This window comes from Tenrec ecaudatus, chromosome 12 (assembly GCF_050624435.1).
Source record: "Tenrec ecaudatus isolate mTenEca1 chromosome 12, mTenEca1.hap1, whole genome shotgun sequence".
Classification (NCBI taxonomy): domain Eukaryota; kingdom Metazoa; phylum Chordata; class Mammalia; order Afrosoricida; family Tenrecidae; genus Tenrec; species Tenrec ecaudatus.
The window spans coordinates 24,303,257-24,325,512 of NC_134541.1; the positions used below are offsets into that span (position 1 = coordinate 24,303,257).

Consider the following 22,256-nt stretch of genomic DNA (forward strand, 5'->3'; position numbering starts at 1 on the left):
TGTCTCTACCCAGCAGGCAGGGATCTGAGGATCTCAGAGTGTGCCTGCTTTCCTGCGTCACCCTATTAGGAAGTGGGAGTTAGACAGCCTGATGCCCAAGCCGGCACTCAGCTGCCACCCCAGAGCCACAGCTGAACTGAGTGGTGCTTGTCGCATCTGGGTTTTTGCCCTAATTTTATCATCGTCCACTGGGCTGCTCTCACATCAAAGGCTGGGCCCTAGGCTGGTCTTCTTACAAGAAGCGGGGTGTGGGTGGTGGGTGGGGAGGCAACTCCTTCCCTAGTAGAACCGACAAATAGATCTTCCTCTCATCGAGGTCTTTAATACTACAGGTTGTCCCTCACCCACCTCTCTGGCCTCACCTCTGTGCTCCCACCACCCTCCTGCCACAGGACCTATGCACATGCTGTTCCAGCCAGGCAGAGCACCCACCTTCCTCTCATGAATTTTTTTTATTTTTTAATCATTTTATTAGGGGCTCATACAACTCTTATCACAATCCATACATACATCAATTGTGTAAAGCACATTTGTACATTCATTGCCCTCATCAGTCTCAAGATATTTGCTCTCCAAAGATAAGCCCCTGGCATCAGCTCATCATTTTCCCCTCCCTCCCTGGTCCCCCCTCCCTCCTGAACCCTTGATAATTTATGTTATTACTTTGTCATATCTTGCCCTGTGTGACGTCTCCCTTCACCCACTTTTATGTTGTCCGTCCCCCAGGGAGGGGATCACATGTAGATCCTTGTAATCGGTTCCCCCTTTCCAACCCACCCTCGTTCCACCCTCCCAGTATCGCCACTCACATCACTGGTCCTGAAGGGACCTGTGTTTCCAGTTTCTAGCTGTAACAGTGTACATCCTCTGGTCTTCAGATTTGCAAGGTAGAATTAGGATCATGACAGCAGGGGAGGAGGAAGCATTTAGGAACTAGAGAAAAGTTGTATGTTTCATCGTTGCTACATCGCACCCTGACTGGCTTGTCTCCTCCCCCAAACCCTTCTTTAAGGGGATGTCCAGTGGACTACAAATGGACTTTGGGTCTTCACTCTGCACTCCCCACCTCATTCACTATGATATGATTTTTTTGTTCTGATGATGCCTGATACCTGATACCTTCGACACCTCGTGATCGCACAGGCTGGTGTGCTTCTTCCATGTAGGTTTTGTTGCTTCTGAGCTAGATGGCCACTTGTTTACCTTCAAGGATTTAAGACCCCAGACACTATATCTTTTGATAGCTGGGTACCATCAGCTTTCTTCACCACATTTGCTTATGCACCCACTTCTCTTCAACGATCTTATCAGGGAGGTGAGCACACAATGATATGATTTTTTGTTCTTTGATACCTGATAACTGATCCCTTCAGCACCTCATGATCACACAGGCTAGTGTGCTGCTTCCATGTGGGCTTTGTTGGTTCTGGGCTAGATAGCCACTTGTTTACCTTCAAGCCTTTAAGACCCCAGATGCTATATCTTTTGATAGCCAGGCACCATCAGCTTTCTTCGCCACATTTGCTTATTCACCTGCTTTGTCTTCAGTGATTGTGTTGGGAAGGTGAGCTTGATAGAATGCCACAATGAGGGTGTACTTGAGTGGATGCCTAATATCCTTCTGCTACCTTATTACTAAACCTATAAATATATGTACATAGATCTATTTCCCCATCCTCATATATAAATATGTTTGCATAAGTACATGCATTTATTTAGACCTCTGTAAATGCCCTTTGCCTCCTAGCTCTTTCCTCTATTTCCTTTGACTTTCCTCTTGTCCCACTATCATGTTCAGTCTTCATTTGGGTTTCAGTTATTCCTCTTGGTTACATTACCCTTCATCACACCTTACCAGGCCTCCTACACCCTCCTCACTACCGATTTGAATCACTTGTTTTGTCCTTGTCCCTGGATTTGTTAACACCACTACCTTTCAACCCACTTCCCCCTCTCCCATGTCCCCCCAGAACTGTCGGTCCCATTGATTGCTCCTCCAATTGTTCATGAAGCCTATCTTATTTAGATAGACCTGCAGAGATAATAACATGCACAAACACAAGACAGAGCAAAACTAAACAACAATAGACAACAAAACAACAAACCAATGACAAAAAAAAACACAAGAAAGAAAAGCTTGTAGTTAGTTCAAGGACTGTTTGTTGGCCTTTAGGAGTGTTTTCCAGTCCAGTCTGTTGGGGCACCACACCCTGGCCCCAAAGTCCACCTTCAGCATTCCCTGGGTACCTTGCCACTCCATTCCCTTGCTGTTCTGTTGCACCCCTTAGTGTTTTGCCTTGGTGTGGTGGGATCAGATGGGGCACAATTCCCACACTGTGTCTCCTGTGTTGTCCCCTGTAGGGCTGCGGGTCAGTGAGGGACGTCGTGTCTCATAGAGGGGCCAGCCATGTGGTCCTCTCTGTGGACTGGCTGCTCTAATCTGAAACATTGTCCTCACAGCCTGGTGGGCCAGGATGTGCTCCACTCTCTCCTCCTCCCTCTTTGTCTGCTCCCGTGTGCTCCCATCAGATACGTCCCTTTACCGGAGCTGTAGATTCAGTGCCGTCCTTTGAAATAAATTCTTCTGGAGGGAGGGGCAGGTGTCCATGTAGTAGTTGGGATTGGGGCCAGCCCCCGTCTCATGAATTCTTATTCATCGGGCAAATCCTTACCTGGATGTCGCCTCCTCAGGAAAGCTTTCCCCGATTTTCCCTGGGCCTTCCTCCAATATGCCACATCTCTCTCTTTCACGACACCTGTCACATTTGTCATTTTGTATCTATCTTTGGGGTCATTTGACTAACGACTGTCCAGTATTCTGGAGAAGCCCTGGGTCAGAGAATGTGTCCACAAAGAGGATTGGGGTTCATCAAGTGCTACCTTTCCCCAATTTTAGTGTCATCATGCAACTTCTGACATGGCCACTGGCTGGATAATGTATCATAAGGAAATAATTACTTTGGCTTAATATTTGCCTTTAAATCAACATTCGTAAACTTAAAACTACATTTTGGTAGGAAATTTTGTAGCCCGACCAGGAGAAAGTCAGAAATGGGCATGGCCACCGCGCGTTAGGAAGCCTGGCCAAGGAAGGTGGGCAGTGAGGGAGTCCAGCCCTTTTTATCCCTTTTCTCTGGGATAAAAAGAGTCCCAACTCGCAGGCTTTGGAGAGACGCCAGCATCCAGCTGTGGCTTTCTCCTCCTTGTCTCAGGAGGACTCGATTCCCACTGAGCCCATGTCCTCCCCAAACCAAGCATGGGTCCACCCCACACTTTGAGAAAAACGGGCTGAGTCCAATCCAATTTAGCCAGCATTCCTAAAGTACCTACTGTGTGCAGGCCCAGTGTGAGGATGTGGGTGGGGGGAGGTGACTAAGACCTGGCCCATTCTCTAGCACTGCAGGCTGGGGCATGGGCCATGGAGGCTCTCTCTTTGCCTGGAAGCTGGAGTGTCATCTACAGCCCAAGGGCAGAAAAGCAGAGCTCTGGGGTGTGGGAGGAGCTCCCCTAGCCAGGGGAAGGGCAAGGTGTGAACAAGGAGTAAATGGGCAGCTCTTCCCTAAGAGGGGCACCTTCCTGGGGTGCTAGGAGAGAAATCTTTAGGTGTGCACATTTTTTAAACAGTTTTTCATCTTAATCAGTAAGGATATGATGTACAACGCTCACTCGTTGTCATGGAGACAATTTTATCTGAACATCACCTCCTCAGGAGAGCCTTCCTGATTCCCTTGGCTGTTCCTCTGACATGCCACATCACACAGGACAGAGCATAACTGCCCTTGTGGGTTAGGGAAACTGCAAATCTTTATGGAAGCAGAAAGCCTCATCTTTCTCCTGAGGAGTGGCTGGTGGTGTCAAACTCTTGACCTTGTGGCTCTCAACCCAACACACAGCCCACTATGCCACCAGGACTCCATGGACATATGGATCCTAATAGATAGGAATAAGTGTACCCAAGTTAAAAGTGAACTGACAGCAAGACAAACATTAAGTGAACAGTAGTAAAGATAAAGAAAGTAATAAATGAGGCTAGGTGAGCACGCACCAGGAGAGTGACCCACGGGTGGTTGGGAGAGCCTGGGCTAGATGTTGCCTGCATTATGAGGAGGAAAGGTGAGCTGGGACCAGACTGACGGGCTCTGATTTTCAGGCCAAAAAGTTGCCAATGCAATGGGAGGCCACCAGAGGCTGTTGAGCAGAAGAGGGTCATGCTTAGAGCTATGTGGTAGAGGAACCCTGATGGTATAGTGGTCATGTCCTGGGCTGCTGCTAACCTCAGGGTCAGCAATTCAAAACCACCAGATGCTCTAAGGAAGAAAGATGAGACTTTCTACTCCCATAATGCCTCCAAAACCCACAGGGGCAGTTCTAGCCTGCCCCATATGGTCACTCTGAGTCGGAATCAACTCTATGGCAGTGAGTTTAGTTTGGGGATTTGGTAGGAGGTCACTGTGGTGGCCAGAGGGAGATGGCAGGGAGCCCAGGGAGGAGACGGGGGCATTGGTGGTCTGCAGGCCCATACCCCTCTTTTCCATTTACTAGTTAGTGGTAGAGCCTTGGACTCAGTTCCTTAACCTGTAAAATGGGAATTACAATAGCATAGAATTGTTGAGGAACGAAAACCATGCTTGGAAAGGGCTTAGCCTAGGGCTGTCACAGAAGGATGCTCAGTAAGATGCTCTAGTTGCAGTTGTTGTTATCCTTAGATGGTTGGCTGGGAAACGGCGAGGCCCTGTGCGTAGGCAAAGGGAAGAGGCCGAGACAGGAGCACATGCCAGAGACCTCCAATACCCTCATTTGAACAAAGCCAAAAGTACGGCGCAGAGAGCTTGAGTGATTTGCTCAAGATCACTCAACTGACACAGACAGAGCAGGCCTGCAATGTGGGTCTTCTCTTTTCCCTTAGCCCCCCCTCCCCCTCTCTTTTCCCTTAGCCCCCCTCCCCCTCTCTTTTCCCTTAACCCTCCCCCTCTCTTTTCCCTTAGCCCCCCCTCCCCCTCTCTTTTCCCTTAGCCCCCCCCTCTCTTTTCCCTTAGCCCCCCCTCCCCCTCTCTTTTCCCTTAACCCTCCCCCTCCCCCTCTCTTTTCCCTTAGCCCCCCCTCCCCCTCTCTTTTCCCTTAGCCCCCCCTCCCCCTCTCTTTTCCCTTAGCCCCCCTCCCCCTCTCTTTTCCCTTAGTCCCCCCCTCCCCCTCTCTTTTCCCTGCACATGACTCCCCAGGCCTTCCAGGTTTCTAAAGGAAGCCTTGGTGGCACATTGGTTAAAGTACTCGGTTACTAACCAGAGGCCATTGGCTCCAACTTACCAACGGTCCCCTGGAAGGAAGATGAGTCAACTGACAGCTTTGAAAGCCTTTTGGGGGTAGTTCTACAAGGTTGCTACGCGTTGGAATCAATTTGATGACAGTGGGATGTGTGTGTGTGTGTGTGTGTGTGTGTGTGTTCTCCACATACCTCTCCACCCACGAAAAAACAAAGAGGAATTAAAGCAGGAGAAATTCTAGGTGGACATGAGTAAGAACTTCCTGTTGGCCAGAACAATGGCTACTTTTAGAATCTCCAGTCTAGAGGTTGTCAAGAGACATGTCCCCCGTAGTTGGGCCTGGAGGTCACAGTCTGACCCCTATGGGGCTGCATTTGGCTCTCACACTGGCTTGGTTTAGCCCACCTTTGGAAAGCCGAGAGATTTTGCTAAAATTCAGGAAGTCAGTCAATGCGGGGCTAAGGCAGCACTTGTCTGGAGCTGATGCTCAGGCCCCACTGGTCTCTCCTGCTTCCCTGGCACTAGGTTGACTCTTGGGATCCACTTGAAAAAACATGTCAGAGGGGTCATTTTCCCAATTGGTTCCCCATCCGTCTTCCACAGCACCGTCAGGCCCCTTAGACATTTGTCTCTTTGGCTATCGGTTTAGACTTGCCCTGGCCATAGACAAGGACGGTGGGCAAGACAGATCTTTTTTTAACTTCCTTTTCGACAGAAGATAGGCTGACATCATTTAGAAATTGCATTCCGGCTCCAAACCCTCCTGCCCTTGATTGTGCTTAGGATTCTAGCATGCCTGGGTAGGAGGGCCCTTGGAGGGAAGGCAAGCACAGTGCCCCATTTAACAGATGGGGAAACTGAGTGTCTGGGGCAAAGCCTCCCACTCTCTAAGCATCTCTGCCTCAGAGAGCATGTGTTCAAGGCAGCCCTAGCATACCCACCCACACTGACTCTTTTCAGTCTCCCTCTTCCCCAGCAAGGAGATGGCCACCGGGGCTGGGTGATTATAGAGTGGGTCCCTGGTGGAGCGCATGGGTGAATCTGGGCCTTTAAGAAAAGTTCAGCCACATCTCAGCAGGCCCAACGAGCAACATCTGGAAAAACCATTTAAAGGGGGGAAATGAGCCTTCAAAACACACGCCATCACACGTTTATCCCACCAATTATAAAACAGTGACCCAAGCTTCTTGGGGAACGTTAGGAAAGTCAGGCCCACTCCAAGGAAAATGAGAACAGTGTTTAACAACTCCCCTGCCCCTAAGAGCCCCAGGGCTGACAGCGGCTCACACCTCACTACATTGTTGCCTGGCTTTGGCCTAGACTGACGCATGGTTTAGCACCGATGATTATACTGCTTGGGAATTTTTCATTTAAAAAAAATTACAAGTCAGCAGAGTATTTCCCCAGCACCTCTTTCCCCTGACCACCACCTCCCCCCCCCGCCCCCGGCCCCCGCCACCTCTCAGGGTGAGGGCTTTGATGGGGCCAAGAGAACTTGGTGAGAAATCTTTAGCATCTGGATCCGGGTGGTGGTGACATGCAGCGGAGCACACTTAATGCTTGGTGATGTTGCTTCAGGGAACTAGGACCTAAGAAAGCAAAGCCCGCTGGGGCATCTGTCCAGTCCAGCTCACGGCAAGTCCACGCATGCCCGAGGAGAATTGCCCCAACAGCAGGTGGAGAGGCTGGTCCTCCAAGGGACCTCTGGGTGGGTTTAATGCACCCCCACACCCTGCAACCTTTTAGTTGGTAGCTGAGTGCTTAACCAGTGCGCCACTCGAGGTCTCTAATAATACCTAAAATGTTCACGATCATAAAGGCTCCTTGCAAAGACCTTGAACTAGGATACAGGCCCCTGCACCTCCTCCTTTTCTTGCTAGAGTCTCACCCCACCCCCCAGGGATGATGAGCCGGGCTCTGTCCATCCCCTGGGTGAGCTCCTTCTCTGATCTGGCTCTGGACTGCAGGGGGAGGGGCCAAGGGGGCTGGCTCTGGCTTGTCTCACCCCCTTCCCCTTCAGCCTCAGACCCCCCACCCCCGAAGGAACAGTTAAAGGCCCAGCAGGGCCTTCTCTCACGGAGCAGGCATGGAAACACATCTATTAAGTTTCACGGAAATCGTTTTCAGGAGGCCCACGTCTGGCCGATGCTCACTGGGTTCCTGTGCTCCCAGGCTGGGCGGCCTGGCTGGTTTGGGATGGAGAGTGGGCAGCATTCCTTCCTCCAGTTGCCTGGGCTCCCTTCACCTTGTGCTTCCCGAATACTTGGATAGCTTCAGAGCCCTGGGGACTTGGGGCTGTGACAGGTAGTGTTCTGGCTGAGAGATGGGAGCCCTGTTCTCTTGGCACATCCTCCCATTTTGCTGGCTGCCCTTTAAATGGTTACGCTGAGCCAACTTGCGAATGCCTGAGGCTTTCTGGTCTGTGAGCTCTGGCAGAGGTAAACAACTTCTCTGGGCCTTGCTAGAAAGAGTGAGGGACAGGCAGCTGGGCAGGCCACTTCAGGGGCTGGTGGCTACTGATGGCCCCAAAGCAGATGAGACTGCAGCGATACAGGAGGGTGGACTGGCTGATCCAGACCTGGGGTGGATCCTGACTTGGTCTTTCTCCTTCTCTCTGTGATCTCGGGCAAGATTAGCCTCGGTTTCTTTGCCTGTAAAACGGGCTGTTTCTACCAAGCCCCAGGAAGGTTGTAGTGTCTGAGCAGAGGGCCATTGTCCAGTAGGTGCCTGGACACTACAATTAGTGGGATGGCAGTAGTGGATTTAGGATGAGTCCCAAATCTTTGCTGGATTTGTCGCCCAAATCTGGATGGGCAAAAGGTCAAGGTTGGAGGACATTAGTGGAGACCAAGAGAGGGAAGATGCCTTCACACAGAGGATAGGACTGGCGCTTTGCTTGACAGATAAACTCTGACCAACAACAATTGATAACAGAACAAGAGTGGCAGCACCTGCTAGTTTTCCCATCTCTCTCCACAGCAATCCTTCCAGCCAGGTAGGATTGGTACTAGAACCCCCATTGAGAAGCGGGAAAACAGGCATGCCACAAAAAATGAAGTTTGACTCATTCATTTCCCAGAAGTTGGAATGTGGATCAAAGTTGGACTTGGGACCAAAATTGTACCACAGCCGAGAATAATATCATACTGGACCACACGGCAAGAGAGTCGCTAAGTCCCCTGATGTCTCTGATCCTCTGGTGAGCCAAGGGCAAAGACTCCACCTGGTGACAGGCTGTCTCTCACACCTGTCTAATGGTTGGCGACTCACCTTGGAGGAGAGAAAGAGAAGATGCACCGTTCCTAGAATGCAATGACTGCATTTTTTGCGGTCACTGTTTACTTTTCTTTAGAAGACAGGTGCTTTTAATAGAAATGTTATTGCTATGGGTGCCATCGCATTGTTCCAACCCATAGCAACCCTTCACACAACAGAAGGAAACACTGCCCGGTGCCGTGCCCCGCTGGGAATCATCGCTATGTTTGCGCCCACTGCTGCAGCCACGGTGTCGGTCCATCTCCTGGGAGGTCCTCCTCTGTTTTATCGACCCTCTACTGGACCAAGCATGATGTCCTTGTCCAGGGACTAGTCCTTCCAAATAACCTCTCCAGAGCACATGAGTCAAAACCTGGCCATCCTCCAAGCATACTGCCTGTACTTCCAAGAGAGATCTGTTGGTTCTTCGGGCAGTCCACGATGCAGCCAAACATCCTCGCCAACCTGGTCACTCAAAGGCACCGATTCTTCTGTCTTCCCCATTCGTTGTCCAGCTTTCACATGTAGAGGAGGTCATTGAAAACGCCAGGACTTGGGTCAGGCACCCCTGAGTCTCCAAATGGCATCTGGCTTTTGAACAATACAGAGAGGTGCTTTGCAACAGATTTTCCCAATGCCGTATGCCGTTTGATTCCTGGACTGCTGTGTCCATGGACACTGGTCATACTGCCAGCACGAAGAAACCCTGGACAACCTCAGTCTTTTCTTCTGGTGTTGCCCTACTGGCTCTGGTCTTCTTCACACTGAGTTGTCATCCAGACTGAAGGCTGCGATCTTTGATCTTCAGAAGCAAGTGCTTCAAGTCCCCCTCCCTTTTAGCAAGCCAGGTTGTGTCATCTGCGTGTCGCAGGTTGTTGATAAGCCTCCCTCCGATCCCGATGCTGCACTTTTCTTCGTGTCCAGTTTCTTGGGTTATTTGATATAAGTCTTAAAATAAATATTCCAATCGTATGTAATACATATGCAATGGTCATGTTAGATTTTACATGCTATGCTAGTCATGTGCATGTATCGGTCATATCATATGTGTAATATGACTATAATAATATAGATTCAGTGTATATAGTCATATAACACATGTAATGTGACTATAATAATAATATAGATTCACTGTATTCTTTCAAGAAGCTGCGATGGTGCAATAGTTAAGTGCCTGGCTGCTACCTGAAGGATTGGCAGTTTGATCCCACCCGGAAGGTTCCCAGGAGAAAGATCTACTTTCGTGATGATTGCAGTCAAGAAAGCCCTACTCTGTCACACGAGTCAAAATCATTATTATATTTTTATAAATAAAAGAATGTAAATGCCACCGATGTATCATTGGTTTGCTCTTGCAGTTTCATTCTGTTTGTGCCCATTGATATTGATCATTCCATTTAGAATGTGATCTGATAAGAACAATAATACAATAACCATCACACAACATCAGGGCTGTTGCTCATGAGCACCTGCTAGGCCCTAGGCAGCTCCTTGCGTGCACTCTCAGTCAGTGTGACTCAGCCCTTTAAGGCAGGTCTGGTTTTACGGATGAGGATGCCGAGCCGCAGAAGGTGAAGTGACTTGTCAGATCACACAGCCAATAAGTGGCCGAGCCACACTCGCAACCCAGGTGGGCTGCATCCGCTGTCTTAACTCTGTGGCCCTATAGACACGCGACTAAAAATACACTTATGCCAGTGGGCCATCCCTGAGGCAGGGTGAGTGGGGCAGGTCTGGGCAGGTGCTAAGTTGGATTTGATATGTCAGTGGTCTGTACCTGAGGAACGTGGAAGGAGAAGCATCCAGAAGACAGCTGGATGAATGAGTCTGGAGCCCCAGACCGGGTGCATTTAGTTAGTGCTATGTGACAAACCACCCCAAAAAGCACCAGTATAAAATAATCCATCACTCAGGTTCATCCACACAGCTGCATGTTGGTGAGGATTGGCTAACCCAGGCTGAGCCTCACTGGTGGTGAGGTGTGGGGTGCTGACGTCCCCTGACCCTGATTGAAGGCCGCTCTACAGTTCCCCCTCCTTTCTTGGACCAGCAGGTGATATTGGAGCAAAGACCGGAAGGGTATCAGGGAATAAGAATGTCTTGAGGAAGCGTCTTCTAAGAAGCAAGGCCAGCCAGTGCAAAGGCCCTGTGGTGGGGGTGTACCTAGTGTGCTCAGGGAACACTAAAGAAGGCCAGTGGGGCTGGTGGGGAGTGAGCAAGGTGGAGAGAAGGGAATGGAGGTCAGAATGAGCAGGGCCTTGCCTCTTCACTACCCTGTAACTGTTACTATTACTTTCCATCCTCCCCTCCTGTCCCCCACAGGACCCTCCATCCCTGGACACAGCCATTCAACATGCCCTGGCAGGCCTCTATCCTCCGTTTGAGGCCACAGCACCCACTGTCCTGGGTCAGGTGTTCCGTCTCCTGGAGTCAGACTTCCAGGGTGATGGACTGAACTTCCTCCTGGATTTCCTGATCCCTGCCAAGCGCCTGTGTGAACAAGTGCGTGAAGCAGCCTGTGTAAGTCGTGGAGGGTGCAGGGTCTGGGGATCGGCTTTCCCAGGGGGCCACGGGGCTGAAGGAGAGCAGAGAAGGAACAGGTTGGTGTGTGTGTCGCCTCAGGGGGAAAACTGGGGAGATGGTTTTTCCTAGTATCCTTTGCTTACTCAGAGGTTGACTTCAGCTCCCCATATCGAACAGGAGGGTCGCCTGAGCCTTTCCTCTCTGGCGTGTGAGAATCAGCCAGGTATGTACTGAGCCACGCCAGGAGCAAGGCCGGCATCCCTGCCTTGCAGCAGCTCTGCTGGAAACAACGGAGAAGATTCCAGAGATTCTCTGGAGCCCCTGTACTTTCTCCTCTCTTCTGCTTCCAACCAGGCTCTTGAGAAAGCCTCTCCCTGAGGCAAAGGGAAGTGAGACATCATTTAAGCAGGACTTGATTGCAAATGACAGAATTCGTACTCAGACCAGGACAAGCTAGATTAGGTCTCGGGTACCAGTTGATCCAAGGACCAAATCTGTTGAAGACTCTTTCTGCCTCTTGGGTGTTTCTCCCCGCTTTCAACAGCACTCTCAAAGGCTACCTGTTATCACAAGGCTAGAACCCAGGTAAAAGTACTCTGAAATGATCTCTGGATTGTCCCTGAAGGTCAAAAAGGAGCTCTTTCCCATCCGCTACAGATAGAAAAAAACAATCTCAGGGAAGGCTCCTGATTGGCTACCAGAATGAAGCACGAGTCTTGGCCAGACTTGAGGCATGCGTTCACCCCTATGCTCGGAGGGTGGACCTACAAAGAGGTTCTGAGGACCTACTAGTCTTCCTTGAGTTGCGAGCTGCCTTTCAAGAGCAGGGCACATCAGGACAGGAGGTAAGTGGGGGGACCCTGCGTGTCAGGATCACTGGAGGAGAGTGAATGCGGGAGCTGGAAGGTCAAGTGTCTGAGTTCAAACTGGAGACACTTGGAACCAGAAGGAAGCCTGCAGTCCACTTAATGTGCTTAGTACAGTGCCTGGCCCATAGAAGCAGCTCACAGCCCAGTAATGGTTCATGCGAAAGAAGAGAGCTTCTCGTGGAAGCATTCACAGCAACTTCCATATTTCCACGCGGAAATGACTTCATGCACCCCTCCCCCACCCTGTGTCTTCTCCCTGGTTCATTACATAACCCCCCACTTCCTTTATTTGGTGGCTGAAACCACGGCACTCTCTCTTTCTTCATTTCTACCAGCGAAAGGGTTCCCTTCCGCTTCTTCGTGTTCTCATTGCAGACACCGGCGAGCTAGTGTCGCCAGCAAGCAGCGGCTCAGGGAGGAACAGTGTTGCCTAGCGTCAGATCCAGGCTCCGCCACTGTGAATTTGGGGATGCCGTATCACCTCCCTGCGCCTCCGCTTCCTTACGTGTAAAATGGAAATTCTGCTATCATAGCATTGACCCGACAGCAGTGATACGTATTGACTTATTGACTGTCCCGCTATGGGACACTCCTCACTTATTGACTATCCCGCTATGGGACATGTCGCGTCTCTGATGAGCTTTAAAAATCTCCACTACTGTGTATGTCAACGGCAGAGCCAAATGTAGGAGTTTGACACAAGCGTCACTCTGGCTGTGATGGTTAAGGTGATGAGTCGACTGGGCTAGACCATGATTCTCAGCGGTGTGGCAGTGATGCAATGATGCGATTTGGCAGTGATGCAATGATGTAGTCATCTTCTGTTCTGTCATCTGGTCATTCCCCATTTTTTGCCTAATATGATTGTCACCTAACGCCTTAGTCGTTGGAAATTAACCACGTTGGTGAGTGACAAGGAGGGACTACGACTCAGCGCAGAGTCTGGGACTCAATCAGTGGCAGTAATTGTGGACTAGTATCCCACTGCCTCATGTCTCCCTCTGAATTACAGTCCTGTCAGCCTCAGTCTACCTTTCTCACCACCACTCTAAAGGAAGCCTTGTGCAAACATTTAGACTCCACGTATGAAGGCCTGGGCTCATCCCCGCTTTTGCCATTTTGGGGGCCATGTGGCTCAAACAAACGAAACTTCCTGCCATCAAGTTGACCCTGACTCAGAGACCCTGCAGGCCAGGGTAGAACTGGTCCGGGGAGTTCCCAAGACGGTAACTCTTTACAAGAGCGAAAAGCTCCTTCTTTCTCCCACAGAGCAGTGAGTGGTTTCGAACTACTGACCAGTGCGTCGCCACTGTGCCACCAGGCCTCCTCTGGTTGTGTGGCTGTTGCCCGTGATTTCACCTCTCTGAGCCTCCATTTCCTGGCCTGTCAAGCGAGAGTGCTCCTGCATGAGCTGCCCGCACAGTTGAGTCAGATGACCGTAGCTGCCACCTCTCCACTGCCCTGGTGTCTGCAGAATGTCACACCCAGCGAGGGGATGCGGGGAGCAGCTTGCGAAACACACAGGTTTAAACGAAGGGATGAAGCAACTAGCTGACCCGTTAGGGTTTAGAGATAGGCAGGTTCACTGAACAGTGAAGTTTGCCATGTAATTGATATGATCTCACTTATCACCTCGGGGTACAATCTGGTCATCTCTATTATTTCTCCAATTAATAATTCCAGGAAGCAGCTGCTTAGTTAGCAGGGTGTCCTCTGTCACCCTCTAAAGACCTCCCACACATCCAAATTATATCAGATGGTTTGAGGCTTCCCCAATTTACAAAAGACAGACTCTTTCTTTCAAAGCCCAGGTAGAGAGTGTGACGTGTTGCCACTCCATTGGAGAGGTTGCTACCGTGCGGTGTCACTGTGGAAACCTGTTCTCACCTAGCCCTGGAGAAAGGCGGAACTAAGGATCGTGCTGGTCAAAGTGGGTTCCAAGATGACTTGCTGGGTCCCCCTATGGAAAGAATTGCTGGAAGTGCCTCCTGTGTGTTTATTTTTTTAAGTTCAGCCATGATGGTACCCATAAATAGATAGGTAGGTAGGTAGGTAAGTACATAGGTAGGTAGGTAAGTACATAGGTAGGTAGGTAAGTACATAGGTAGGTAGGTAAGTACATAGGTAGGTAGGTAAGTACATAGGTAGGTAGGTAAGTACATAGGTAGGTAGGTAGATAAATGGTAGACAGATAGATATTCAGATTCAGAATAGTGAGATCATTTTCAAGATCACCTAGAAAGTTAGTTGTGGGGTTAGATTTCCGTATTGTTCCTACTTTTTTTTTTATGGTAACCTCCCTCCTTAAAAATTAGAGAATAGGATAAAAACAGTAAAAGCCATTGCATTTTGTTCAATATCCTAATTGATACAAACAGTAGATGTTGTCAAAGGATGAGGGATCGGTACTTATGGAATATTTCCTGATAAGCCAAGCATCGCACAGGGTATTTTGCATGTATATCGTCTCATTTAATTCTCATTTCAACTCAGCAATAGGCATGATTCTGCCTAACTGTTCCCTATTGAAGTTCCAGGTAGTGAATTGTTTGCACGAATTAGTGCCTCGGACCTTTGAATCCACGTCTCGCCGCCTCTAAAGTGGGGGAGAGCTGGGGTTTGAGCTGGGTTGGGAGACCTGCAGGGTCGATGTGGAGGGAAGGGAGGTGAACTGAGCCAGGGAGCTCGCACATCATGGGAAAGGCACCTGCTAACTAAAAAACTTGCCAACCCTCATGGGCAGCACTGGGGTGAGACCAGAGAGGCACCCAAAAAATGCACAATTTAAGGAGGGCTTCCCTCTCAGAGATGCGCAAGTGCAAAGCCTGTGCTTGTACAACCCTGAGAATAGGAGCGTCCTTAAAAGTGACTCTCTTCCCTCTCACCCTGGTTCCTGTCTTATTCTAGAATCCATTTGGGGAGATGAAGAAGCAGGCCCCAGGTTGGGGTCTTTCAGGGCCAGCTTCTCTGATGTCAGTCTCTTCTCTCTGCAGGCCCCCTACTCGCACTGCGTCTTCCTACACGAGGGCTGGCCCCTCTGTCTGCGGAATGAGGTGGTGGTCCACTTGGCCCCCCTCAACCCCCTCTTGTTGCGCCAGGGTGACTTCTACCTCCAGGTGGAACCCCGGGAGGAGCAGTCCGTCTGCATCGTGATCAAGTACCTGTCCTCGGACCTTCGCACAGTGGACAGGAAGCCCGTTGATGAGGCGTCCTACCAGACACTTTTCACCCAAGAATGGCTGGGGACCCTCAATAGTGACTTTGAGGGGCGTCCCCTGCACAGCTGCCTGGTAGCTTCAGAGAAGGGGATCTCTCTCATGCCGTGGACCAAGATCACCAGGCCAGAGTTCGTGGATGACAGGCCCCAAGCAGAGCATGTCCTTGTCCCTGTTCGGGAGTCTCTTCAATTAGAGGCACTTGACTTGAGCAGCCCCCTAGGGCTACCCCAGGCCAGGTCCCCAGGCAGCCAGGAGTTTCTTGTCCAGAGTCTGGTCAAGGGTAGGGGCAGGACTCACAGGAACAAGTATCCAGGACTCATCAAGGTGGAGCAAGCCAGGCATGAAGAAGCGACCTTCGGGGCGGATGGTGCGGTCAACCAGCACTTGGAGGGAGACTACGTGGGTCTCCTGGACTTTTCCAAAGAGAGCGTTGGAAGGTCTCTTGATGGAGAGATGAGCACATCCACTGGGGGGTCCTCTGGGGCACTCGAAGAGCTATCCCAAACCAAAGAAGGCCCTCCCTCCCACAGGATGCTGCCTCCCTCGCAGACCATTGGGGGATCTTCCTTAGGAAAATGGGCTTGTGTCAAGTCAGCGAGCTCAGAGGAGGAACCCTGCCCGTTGAGCCAGCGGAGGAAGGTCAGCCGGGAAGTACCCATTCACAACTCGGAAGGCCCACCTCAAGAACCCTACCTCATGGTCCCAGAGACCCCATTCGTCTGTACCTCTGGCCTCAGGGCAGGTATCTCAGCCCAGTCAGCTGCCTCCAAGAGCCAGGGATCTCCTGGAAACCCAGAGAATGTGCCCCAGCTCAGGCCGGGACCCCAACAAGCTTCCTCTCCCTGCCCATCCCCAGAGTCTACTATAGCCCTGGAAACAAAAATGGCAGAAAGGACTGTGCTGGGAAGTGGGAGACTGCCCAAGCCTATGACCAACCCTAACCAAAGCACCTCCTCTTCTGGGTCCCCTGTGCCTGGACTCGAGGTCTCCTTCCTGAAAGGGCAGGGGCTGTCTCCTGTGTCCCCTGAGAAAGCCTCGCATCACCACAACCGGCCCTGGAAAGTCCTCTGCTCACTGTACTCCCCCAAATCCAGCCAGGCCAAGTCCATGGAGAAAGGTAAGCCAAGGAAATTGTACTGGCTATGAGCTGCTTACAAGGTTGGTCTATGGTAGAGGACAGATACTCTCCCAGGCCACCCCAGTTCACGGGGTTAGTGCACAGGGTGGCTTACAATGGGGACTGAAATCTCACGGGTCTGGAATTGTTTGAGGCTCTCTGATTTTACCCAGATGTCCTGAGGCCACGGCCCAGCTGTGGCATGCATGGTCTCATGGCCTCGGGCTGGTAGCTAACTTCTCTGAGCCTAGCTTTCTCTATCTGTGAAACAGGGATCCATTCATCCACCCACTGTCCAGAGCTGTTGGACAGTTCACAGAGGCCCCAGAAGAAAGGAGCGTATGGCCGTGCCTGGCCCACAGTAGGAGATCAATAGTTGTAAACTATTATTATTAGTCAGAATATAAAAGAGAAAACACGTGTCCCTTGGAAAATCCATCTGCAGCTGACACCCTTCTCTGTGTTGCTTTTCCCAGCTGGAACAGCTCAGGCCAGAGCAGCTGGCCCAGCCGCTGACTCAGGCCCATTGACTGGAGCAGAGGCTGCCTTCCCAGAAGCCTCCACCGGCCCGTCAGAAAAAGGCCCCACCCTGGACGAGGCTGCCACAGAGCCCGAGACCGGGATTGGGGCTCTGAGTATGGAGATCTGCCACTCCGGGATAGCATGCCTGCCAGGTCTGGGGAGACTAAGAGGGAAAGGCGAGTGGAGGGGTGGGGAGAAATTGGGGGGTAGGGGGAGTTGGGTGTCCCTGAGCCTCCTTGAGTGCTGGTGGGTGCAGAGCTGACAGAGAACGCCGTGGAAGACCGGGTCCTGGACCAAGCCTCCCTCAGCTTCCGTTACCTCATCTGCCAGACCTAAGAGCTGGATCACAGGAAAGTCATTTCTAAGAGTCTGATCAGCCTCCATCCAGAGTTCAGTGAGGCTGCCAAGGTGTAGACTTAGCTTGGGTTCCCTAGCAACAGCCTGCTGCAGGGACCCAGGGAGAGAGGCTGAGCGAGGGCAGCTGGCCAGGGCCCGGAGGGATCTGCTCAGTCGGAGCATGAGGTGGTTCCACCCTGAGGCACAGAGGCCGGCCTCCTGCACCCCAGGCCCATCAGCCAGGAATTGAGGGTTGGCCCTGCAGTTTCCTTGCCTTTCCCAGTGTTTGGTGGACACTGGAAGTCCTTGGCTTGTGGTTCCTCTCTCCATCTTCAGTTCTGCATCTCTCTGACCTGTCTTCCATCGGTCCATCTTTCTCTAACCGACCAAAGCTGGAAACGTTCTCTGTCCTGGGGGTCCCTTGTGAGCCACGGTCCACTTCATTTGAGGGCAATGGGGTGTGTGAGGTTTGTGAAGGAGTCATGTGACCAGAATGAGCCCACTTGGGTGATCCAGGAGACTCCCCCCTGAGTCACATCTGCAGATTCTCCTTGGCCCTGGAAGGTCTCATGACCGCAGGTTGGGCAGTGTGTGTGGGGGGGGGCAGGGGGGGGGAACCATGACTCTGCTTTCCACAGAGTCTTCAGAGGGGGCTTCTGGGGGCTTCACTGAAAGCCTCGAACACAGAGGTGCATGAACTGGGTCTCAGATCGCCCTCTGAATTTCCGGTCACTCCATAACATCTTTGAAAAAGGTTTTCCAAGTGTCTATACATTTTCTATTCTAATGAGGAATACCCAGAAGCCCTGGCGGTGTGGGTGGGTTATGTACTCAGCAGTTTGAACCCACCAGCCGCTCCTCCGGAGAACAGACAACACAAGGGGGCTTCAAAGCCTGATGAAAACATTCCATTAGCATGTAGTCCCACTTCCCCACCAACTTTTTGGTGTCCCGACCTATGTACAAATCTCTGAATGAGTCGCATGCGTTCAACACATTCAACTGCTCACCCAGAGGTTAACGCAGGTACCCAGAGTTGGTTCGACTACTCATTCAGAGGTCGGAGGTTCAAGTCCACCTAGAGGCACTTTGGAAGAAAGGTCTGGTGATTTAAAGTAGTCACAGGAAATCCTATGGTGCTCCATGCTCTTGTCAGCCAGGGCCAGATGACTTGACAGCAGCTGGTGGATGGATACACACACATCTCTTTACAGATATTTTGGGGGGAAATATCTCAAACTTTAAAACCTATATGAAAAAATATCCGGGTGGTTTGAGCCTGGTGCAAAGTTGTGCTTAGGAAAACGGTCAAGTTTGTCTAAGGTTTCCTGGGCTGTAAAGAGCCCTGCACGCTGTGGAGGGTTGCGCCCCCGTGAGGTGGGTGGTGGTCATGGCAGGACAGCCCTGAGGGAGCTGTGCCCAGCCGGGAGGCAGAATGGGCCTTGGTCTCTTCCCCACTGTGGATGCTTCTGCCCCCACCAGGGCCCACCGGTGGTGTTGCCTCGTTGAGCCCCAGACTCATGACCCGGGGGTGGGGGGGGTGTGGGGCATGTAGCCCTGAAGCTGAGGGAATAGGGGACAGGCTGTGGCGAGCCCCGGACTGTGAGCAGTGAGCTAGTGGCCATGGGCCAGGACGGGACAAGGAGCGCCGGGATGACCAGAGTGTGTGCTGGGTCTTAAGGGGTCCTGGGGAACAGTCACACTTGATCCTTGAAATAACCGAGTAAGTGCAGGACTCTTCTCCACCCCCTTTAACAGATGAGGAAACTGAGGCTCAGAGACACACCAAGCTGCCCAAGGCCACACAGCAAGTCGGTGGCTTGAACCTTTTGTCTGTGTGACCCCCTAAAACTATTCCATGAGTTTCCCCCACCCCCAGGTGCCTGGCACTGATGGGGTCCAGAGGAGTGCGGGCTACCTCTGAAGGAGGTGCACCACGGGCACCCGAGCTGGGTCTTCAGGCTAAGCAAGAGCTCAGCGTTCACAGGAGGAGGAGAAAGGGTGTGCCAGGCAAAGGGCGCAGGCTGGCGAGGGTCACAGAGCCAGTCTCCCAGGAAGTTCCCAACGGGATCCTCACTGCCAGTCATCCTCTCTCTCCAGGTGGTCGGGACAGGGCAGGGCGGCCCCTGCTTCTACTGTCAGCCAACGAGGGAACCCGGGAGGCGCCATGGTGCTCGGTCTCCCAGGTCACCAAGCTGCTCTCCTACCTGTGTACCATCCCCAGGTAAGGGGCTGGGCCGGGGACACAGTGGGGCCGGGTGGGCGTGGGCAGAGATGCAGTCCCTGCTCTTGGGAGTCTCAAACAAGTGGAGGCAGGGAGGACAGGACAGGACCCAAGAAACAACCAGGGCTAGACAGTTTTCATGACTCATTGTGACTAGCCAGACTCAAAGCTCATTTCCATTAAGTCGATTCTAACTCACCGCAACCCTGGGGCACAGAGTAGCACTGTCCCTGTGGGTTTCCAGATGGTAACTCTTTTATGGGAATAGGACGCCCATCTGTACCCTTTCCACTGCTGGCCTTGTGGTCAGCCGTCCAACACACACCCATTACACACACACACACCAAAAAAAAAGAAAGAAAACTCCATTATCATCAAGCTGAGTCTGACTCATGCTAGTCCTAAAGGACAGGGCAGAACTGCCCACAGGGTTCCCAAGGCTGCACCTCTTTGCAGAAGCAGACAGCCATGCCTTCCTCCTGCAGAGCAGCTGGCAGATTCAAACCACCAACCTTCTGGGTAGCAGTGGAGTGCTTAACCACTGTCCTAGAGGGTCACTGTGTGTCAGAGTCACTCAACGATGAATGGTGACCGGGAATAAGTTCCTAAGTACTCCTCCTGGTCCGAGACAGGCATTGAGAGCCACTGTCACAGAGTGAGAAGGGCAGGAAATCAAGGAAGGCTTGCCGGTGGAGATGATCACTAAACTTGGGCCTGAATTTAGAATATGGGTTGAATGAATGAAAGAACATGCGCATGAATAAGTGCATGGGAGGGTGAATGAGTGGTGAGGGAGAGAGCAAGGAGACTCAGACTAATTGCTAACACCCTCCACCTCCACCTCTGCCATCACCCAGAATCTCACCACCCAAATTTGGTGTTGGTCTGGCTGAGGGAGATGTGCCAGACTTGTGTCTGGGTCCCAGCCTCCAGCCAGGGCAGGCTCACAGCGGACATTTGTTTGGGGTGCTGGCTAGAGATTCTGATCCAAGCTACAAGTTACGTAGCTGGGGCTGGGGGAGGAAAGAATGGTGAAAACTCTCTGGAAGCTTCTGAGAGCAGCCCACCTTCAACTGACCCAAGGGAGCCATCACTGCCACCTGCTGGTCTCTGAGCTTTCTCTTCCTCCTGAGCAAGGTGAGGGTAGCAGGTGGCAGGGACAGAACCACCTTTTCTAAGCTAAGAAGTGCTTGGAGTGATGGACAGAGCCCTAGAATCCCACCAACTTGCTGTGAGACCTTGGGAGAGTCACTTGCCTTCTAAAGGGATAGCTTCACAGAGGAACAAATGGTGTGTGTGTTGGGGGGGGGGGAGAAGGGGGTGATGAGAAGAATATGTGACATTCAGTGATGCTCAGAATGCTGGTGTGCAGTGCACATGGGGCTCTCGTGTGCTGGGCGAGCTTCTGCGGTCATGCTTTGAGCAAACATTGGCTTGGCACTGCTCTGGGCCCGGCTCCATGCTGATTGATGCCAGGAACGCAGAGGGACAGCACATGGGAGCCTACCGTCCAGGCAGGATGGAGGGTGGCTCAAAAACAAAACAGTATTCCAGCCGAGGCAGAGCCAGAGGCGGGAGTGGAGCACCAAGCCAGAGGCCTCCCCTCGTTGCCGCTTCACCTCTCTGTGCCTCAGTGTCCCCTTCTAGGTCAGTCATCCTGAAGCATCCCTCTTATTTAAATGAGGAATCCCTGAGTGGTATGCCTGGTTACGTGCTCAGCCACGAACTGAAAGGTTCACACTGACCCAGAATTGTCTTGAGAGAAAGACCACAGCCACCGAGCCCCGGGAGCAAAGTTCTGCTCTGCAGCACAGGGCATCGTTAGGTTGCAGGATGGGTGCTGACGGCAACTGGCTGGGTCTGGGTCTTCGTAGACCTGCATCCAGTCAGTGCTCACCACAGCCCTACAAGGCTGGTACAGTCATGCCGGGGCCCCCTCCCCCTTGGATACCGAAATCCGGGGTGTTCAAGTTTCTGGTTAAAAGGTGACGTGTTTGCACCAAATCCATGCACATCCTCCTGTAGACTTTAAATCATCTCTCTCAAACCATAACCTCACTGACATCAAGTGGATTCCAATTGCCAGCACCCCCATAGAGCTGAGTAGTACTGCTCCTGTGGGCTTCTCAGGTTGTAAATCTTGTTTTAATATTTTATTTTGCCTTTTATTTTTAATCATTTTATTTGGGGCTCATAAACTCTTATCACAACCCATACATCCATCCATTGTGTCAAGCACTTTTGTACATTTGCTTCCCTTATCATTCCAAAAACATTTGCTTTCTACTTGAGCCCTTGGTATAGGCTCCTCATTTTTTCCCCCTCCACCCCTGCTCCCCCCTCCCCCATGAACCCTTGATAATTTATAAATTATTATTTGTCATATCTTTCACCGTCTGACATTGCCCTTCACTCACGTCTCCGCTGTCTGTCCCCCAGGGAGGAGGTTATATGTAGATCCTTGGAATCTATTCCCCCTTTCTCCCACATTCAGGTTGTAAATCTTTACGGAGTAGAAAGCCTCATCTTTCTCTTAAAGAGAGGCTGGTGGTTTTGAACTGCCAACCGCAACTTGCAGTCAGCAGTTCAGCTCCCAACCCAACTACAGGATGAGTTGTAGTACCCTTACAGTGTACCTGCAATGGAAGTAGCACCTTCTTGGCCATTGAAGGTTTGATTTGGGCACTAACTGCTGCCCCCGCCAATGGTTTTTATCTGTGGTTAGTTGGGTCTGCGGTGTGGAACCCAAAGCTACTGAGAGAGGACTGTACTCATATAATCCCAGTTCTACAGTTTCGGAGAGATGAAGGCATTGGCTCAGATCACCACAGCTCCACCCCCATGCTGGGTCACTTCCGGTCCCAACTGCGAAATGGGTGGCTTAAGACTTAAAAGTGGCTGCGGCTAGTTTCTACCTGGTCATCAGAATGA

The 22,256-nt window shown here is 51.5% G+C and overlaps 1 protein-coding gene across 1 annotated transcript in view; it reads left to right on the plus strand.

The window, feature by feature from the left end:
* KIAA1755 (KIAA1755 ortholog) overlaps positions 1-22,256 on the plus strand; it is a 59,011-nt gene that overhangs the window by 2,388 nt on the left and 34,367 nt on the right. Inside the window, exons 2-5 of the mRNA XM_075528759.1 lie at positions 10,839-11,036; positions 14,902-16,243; positions 16,720-16,917; positions 19,202-19,325. Of these exons, the coding sequence (XP_075384874.1) occupies positions 10,839-11,036; positions 14,902-16,243; positions 16,720-16,917; positions 19,202-19,325 (1,862 nt within the window). The remainder of the gene's footprint in view (positions 1-10,838; positions 11,037-14,901; positions 16,244-16,719; positions 16,918-19,201; positions 19,326-22,256) is intronic.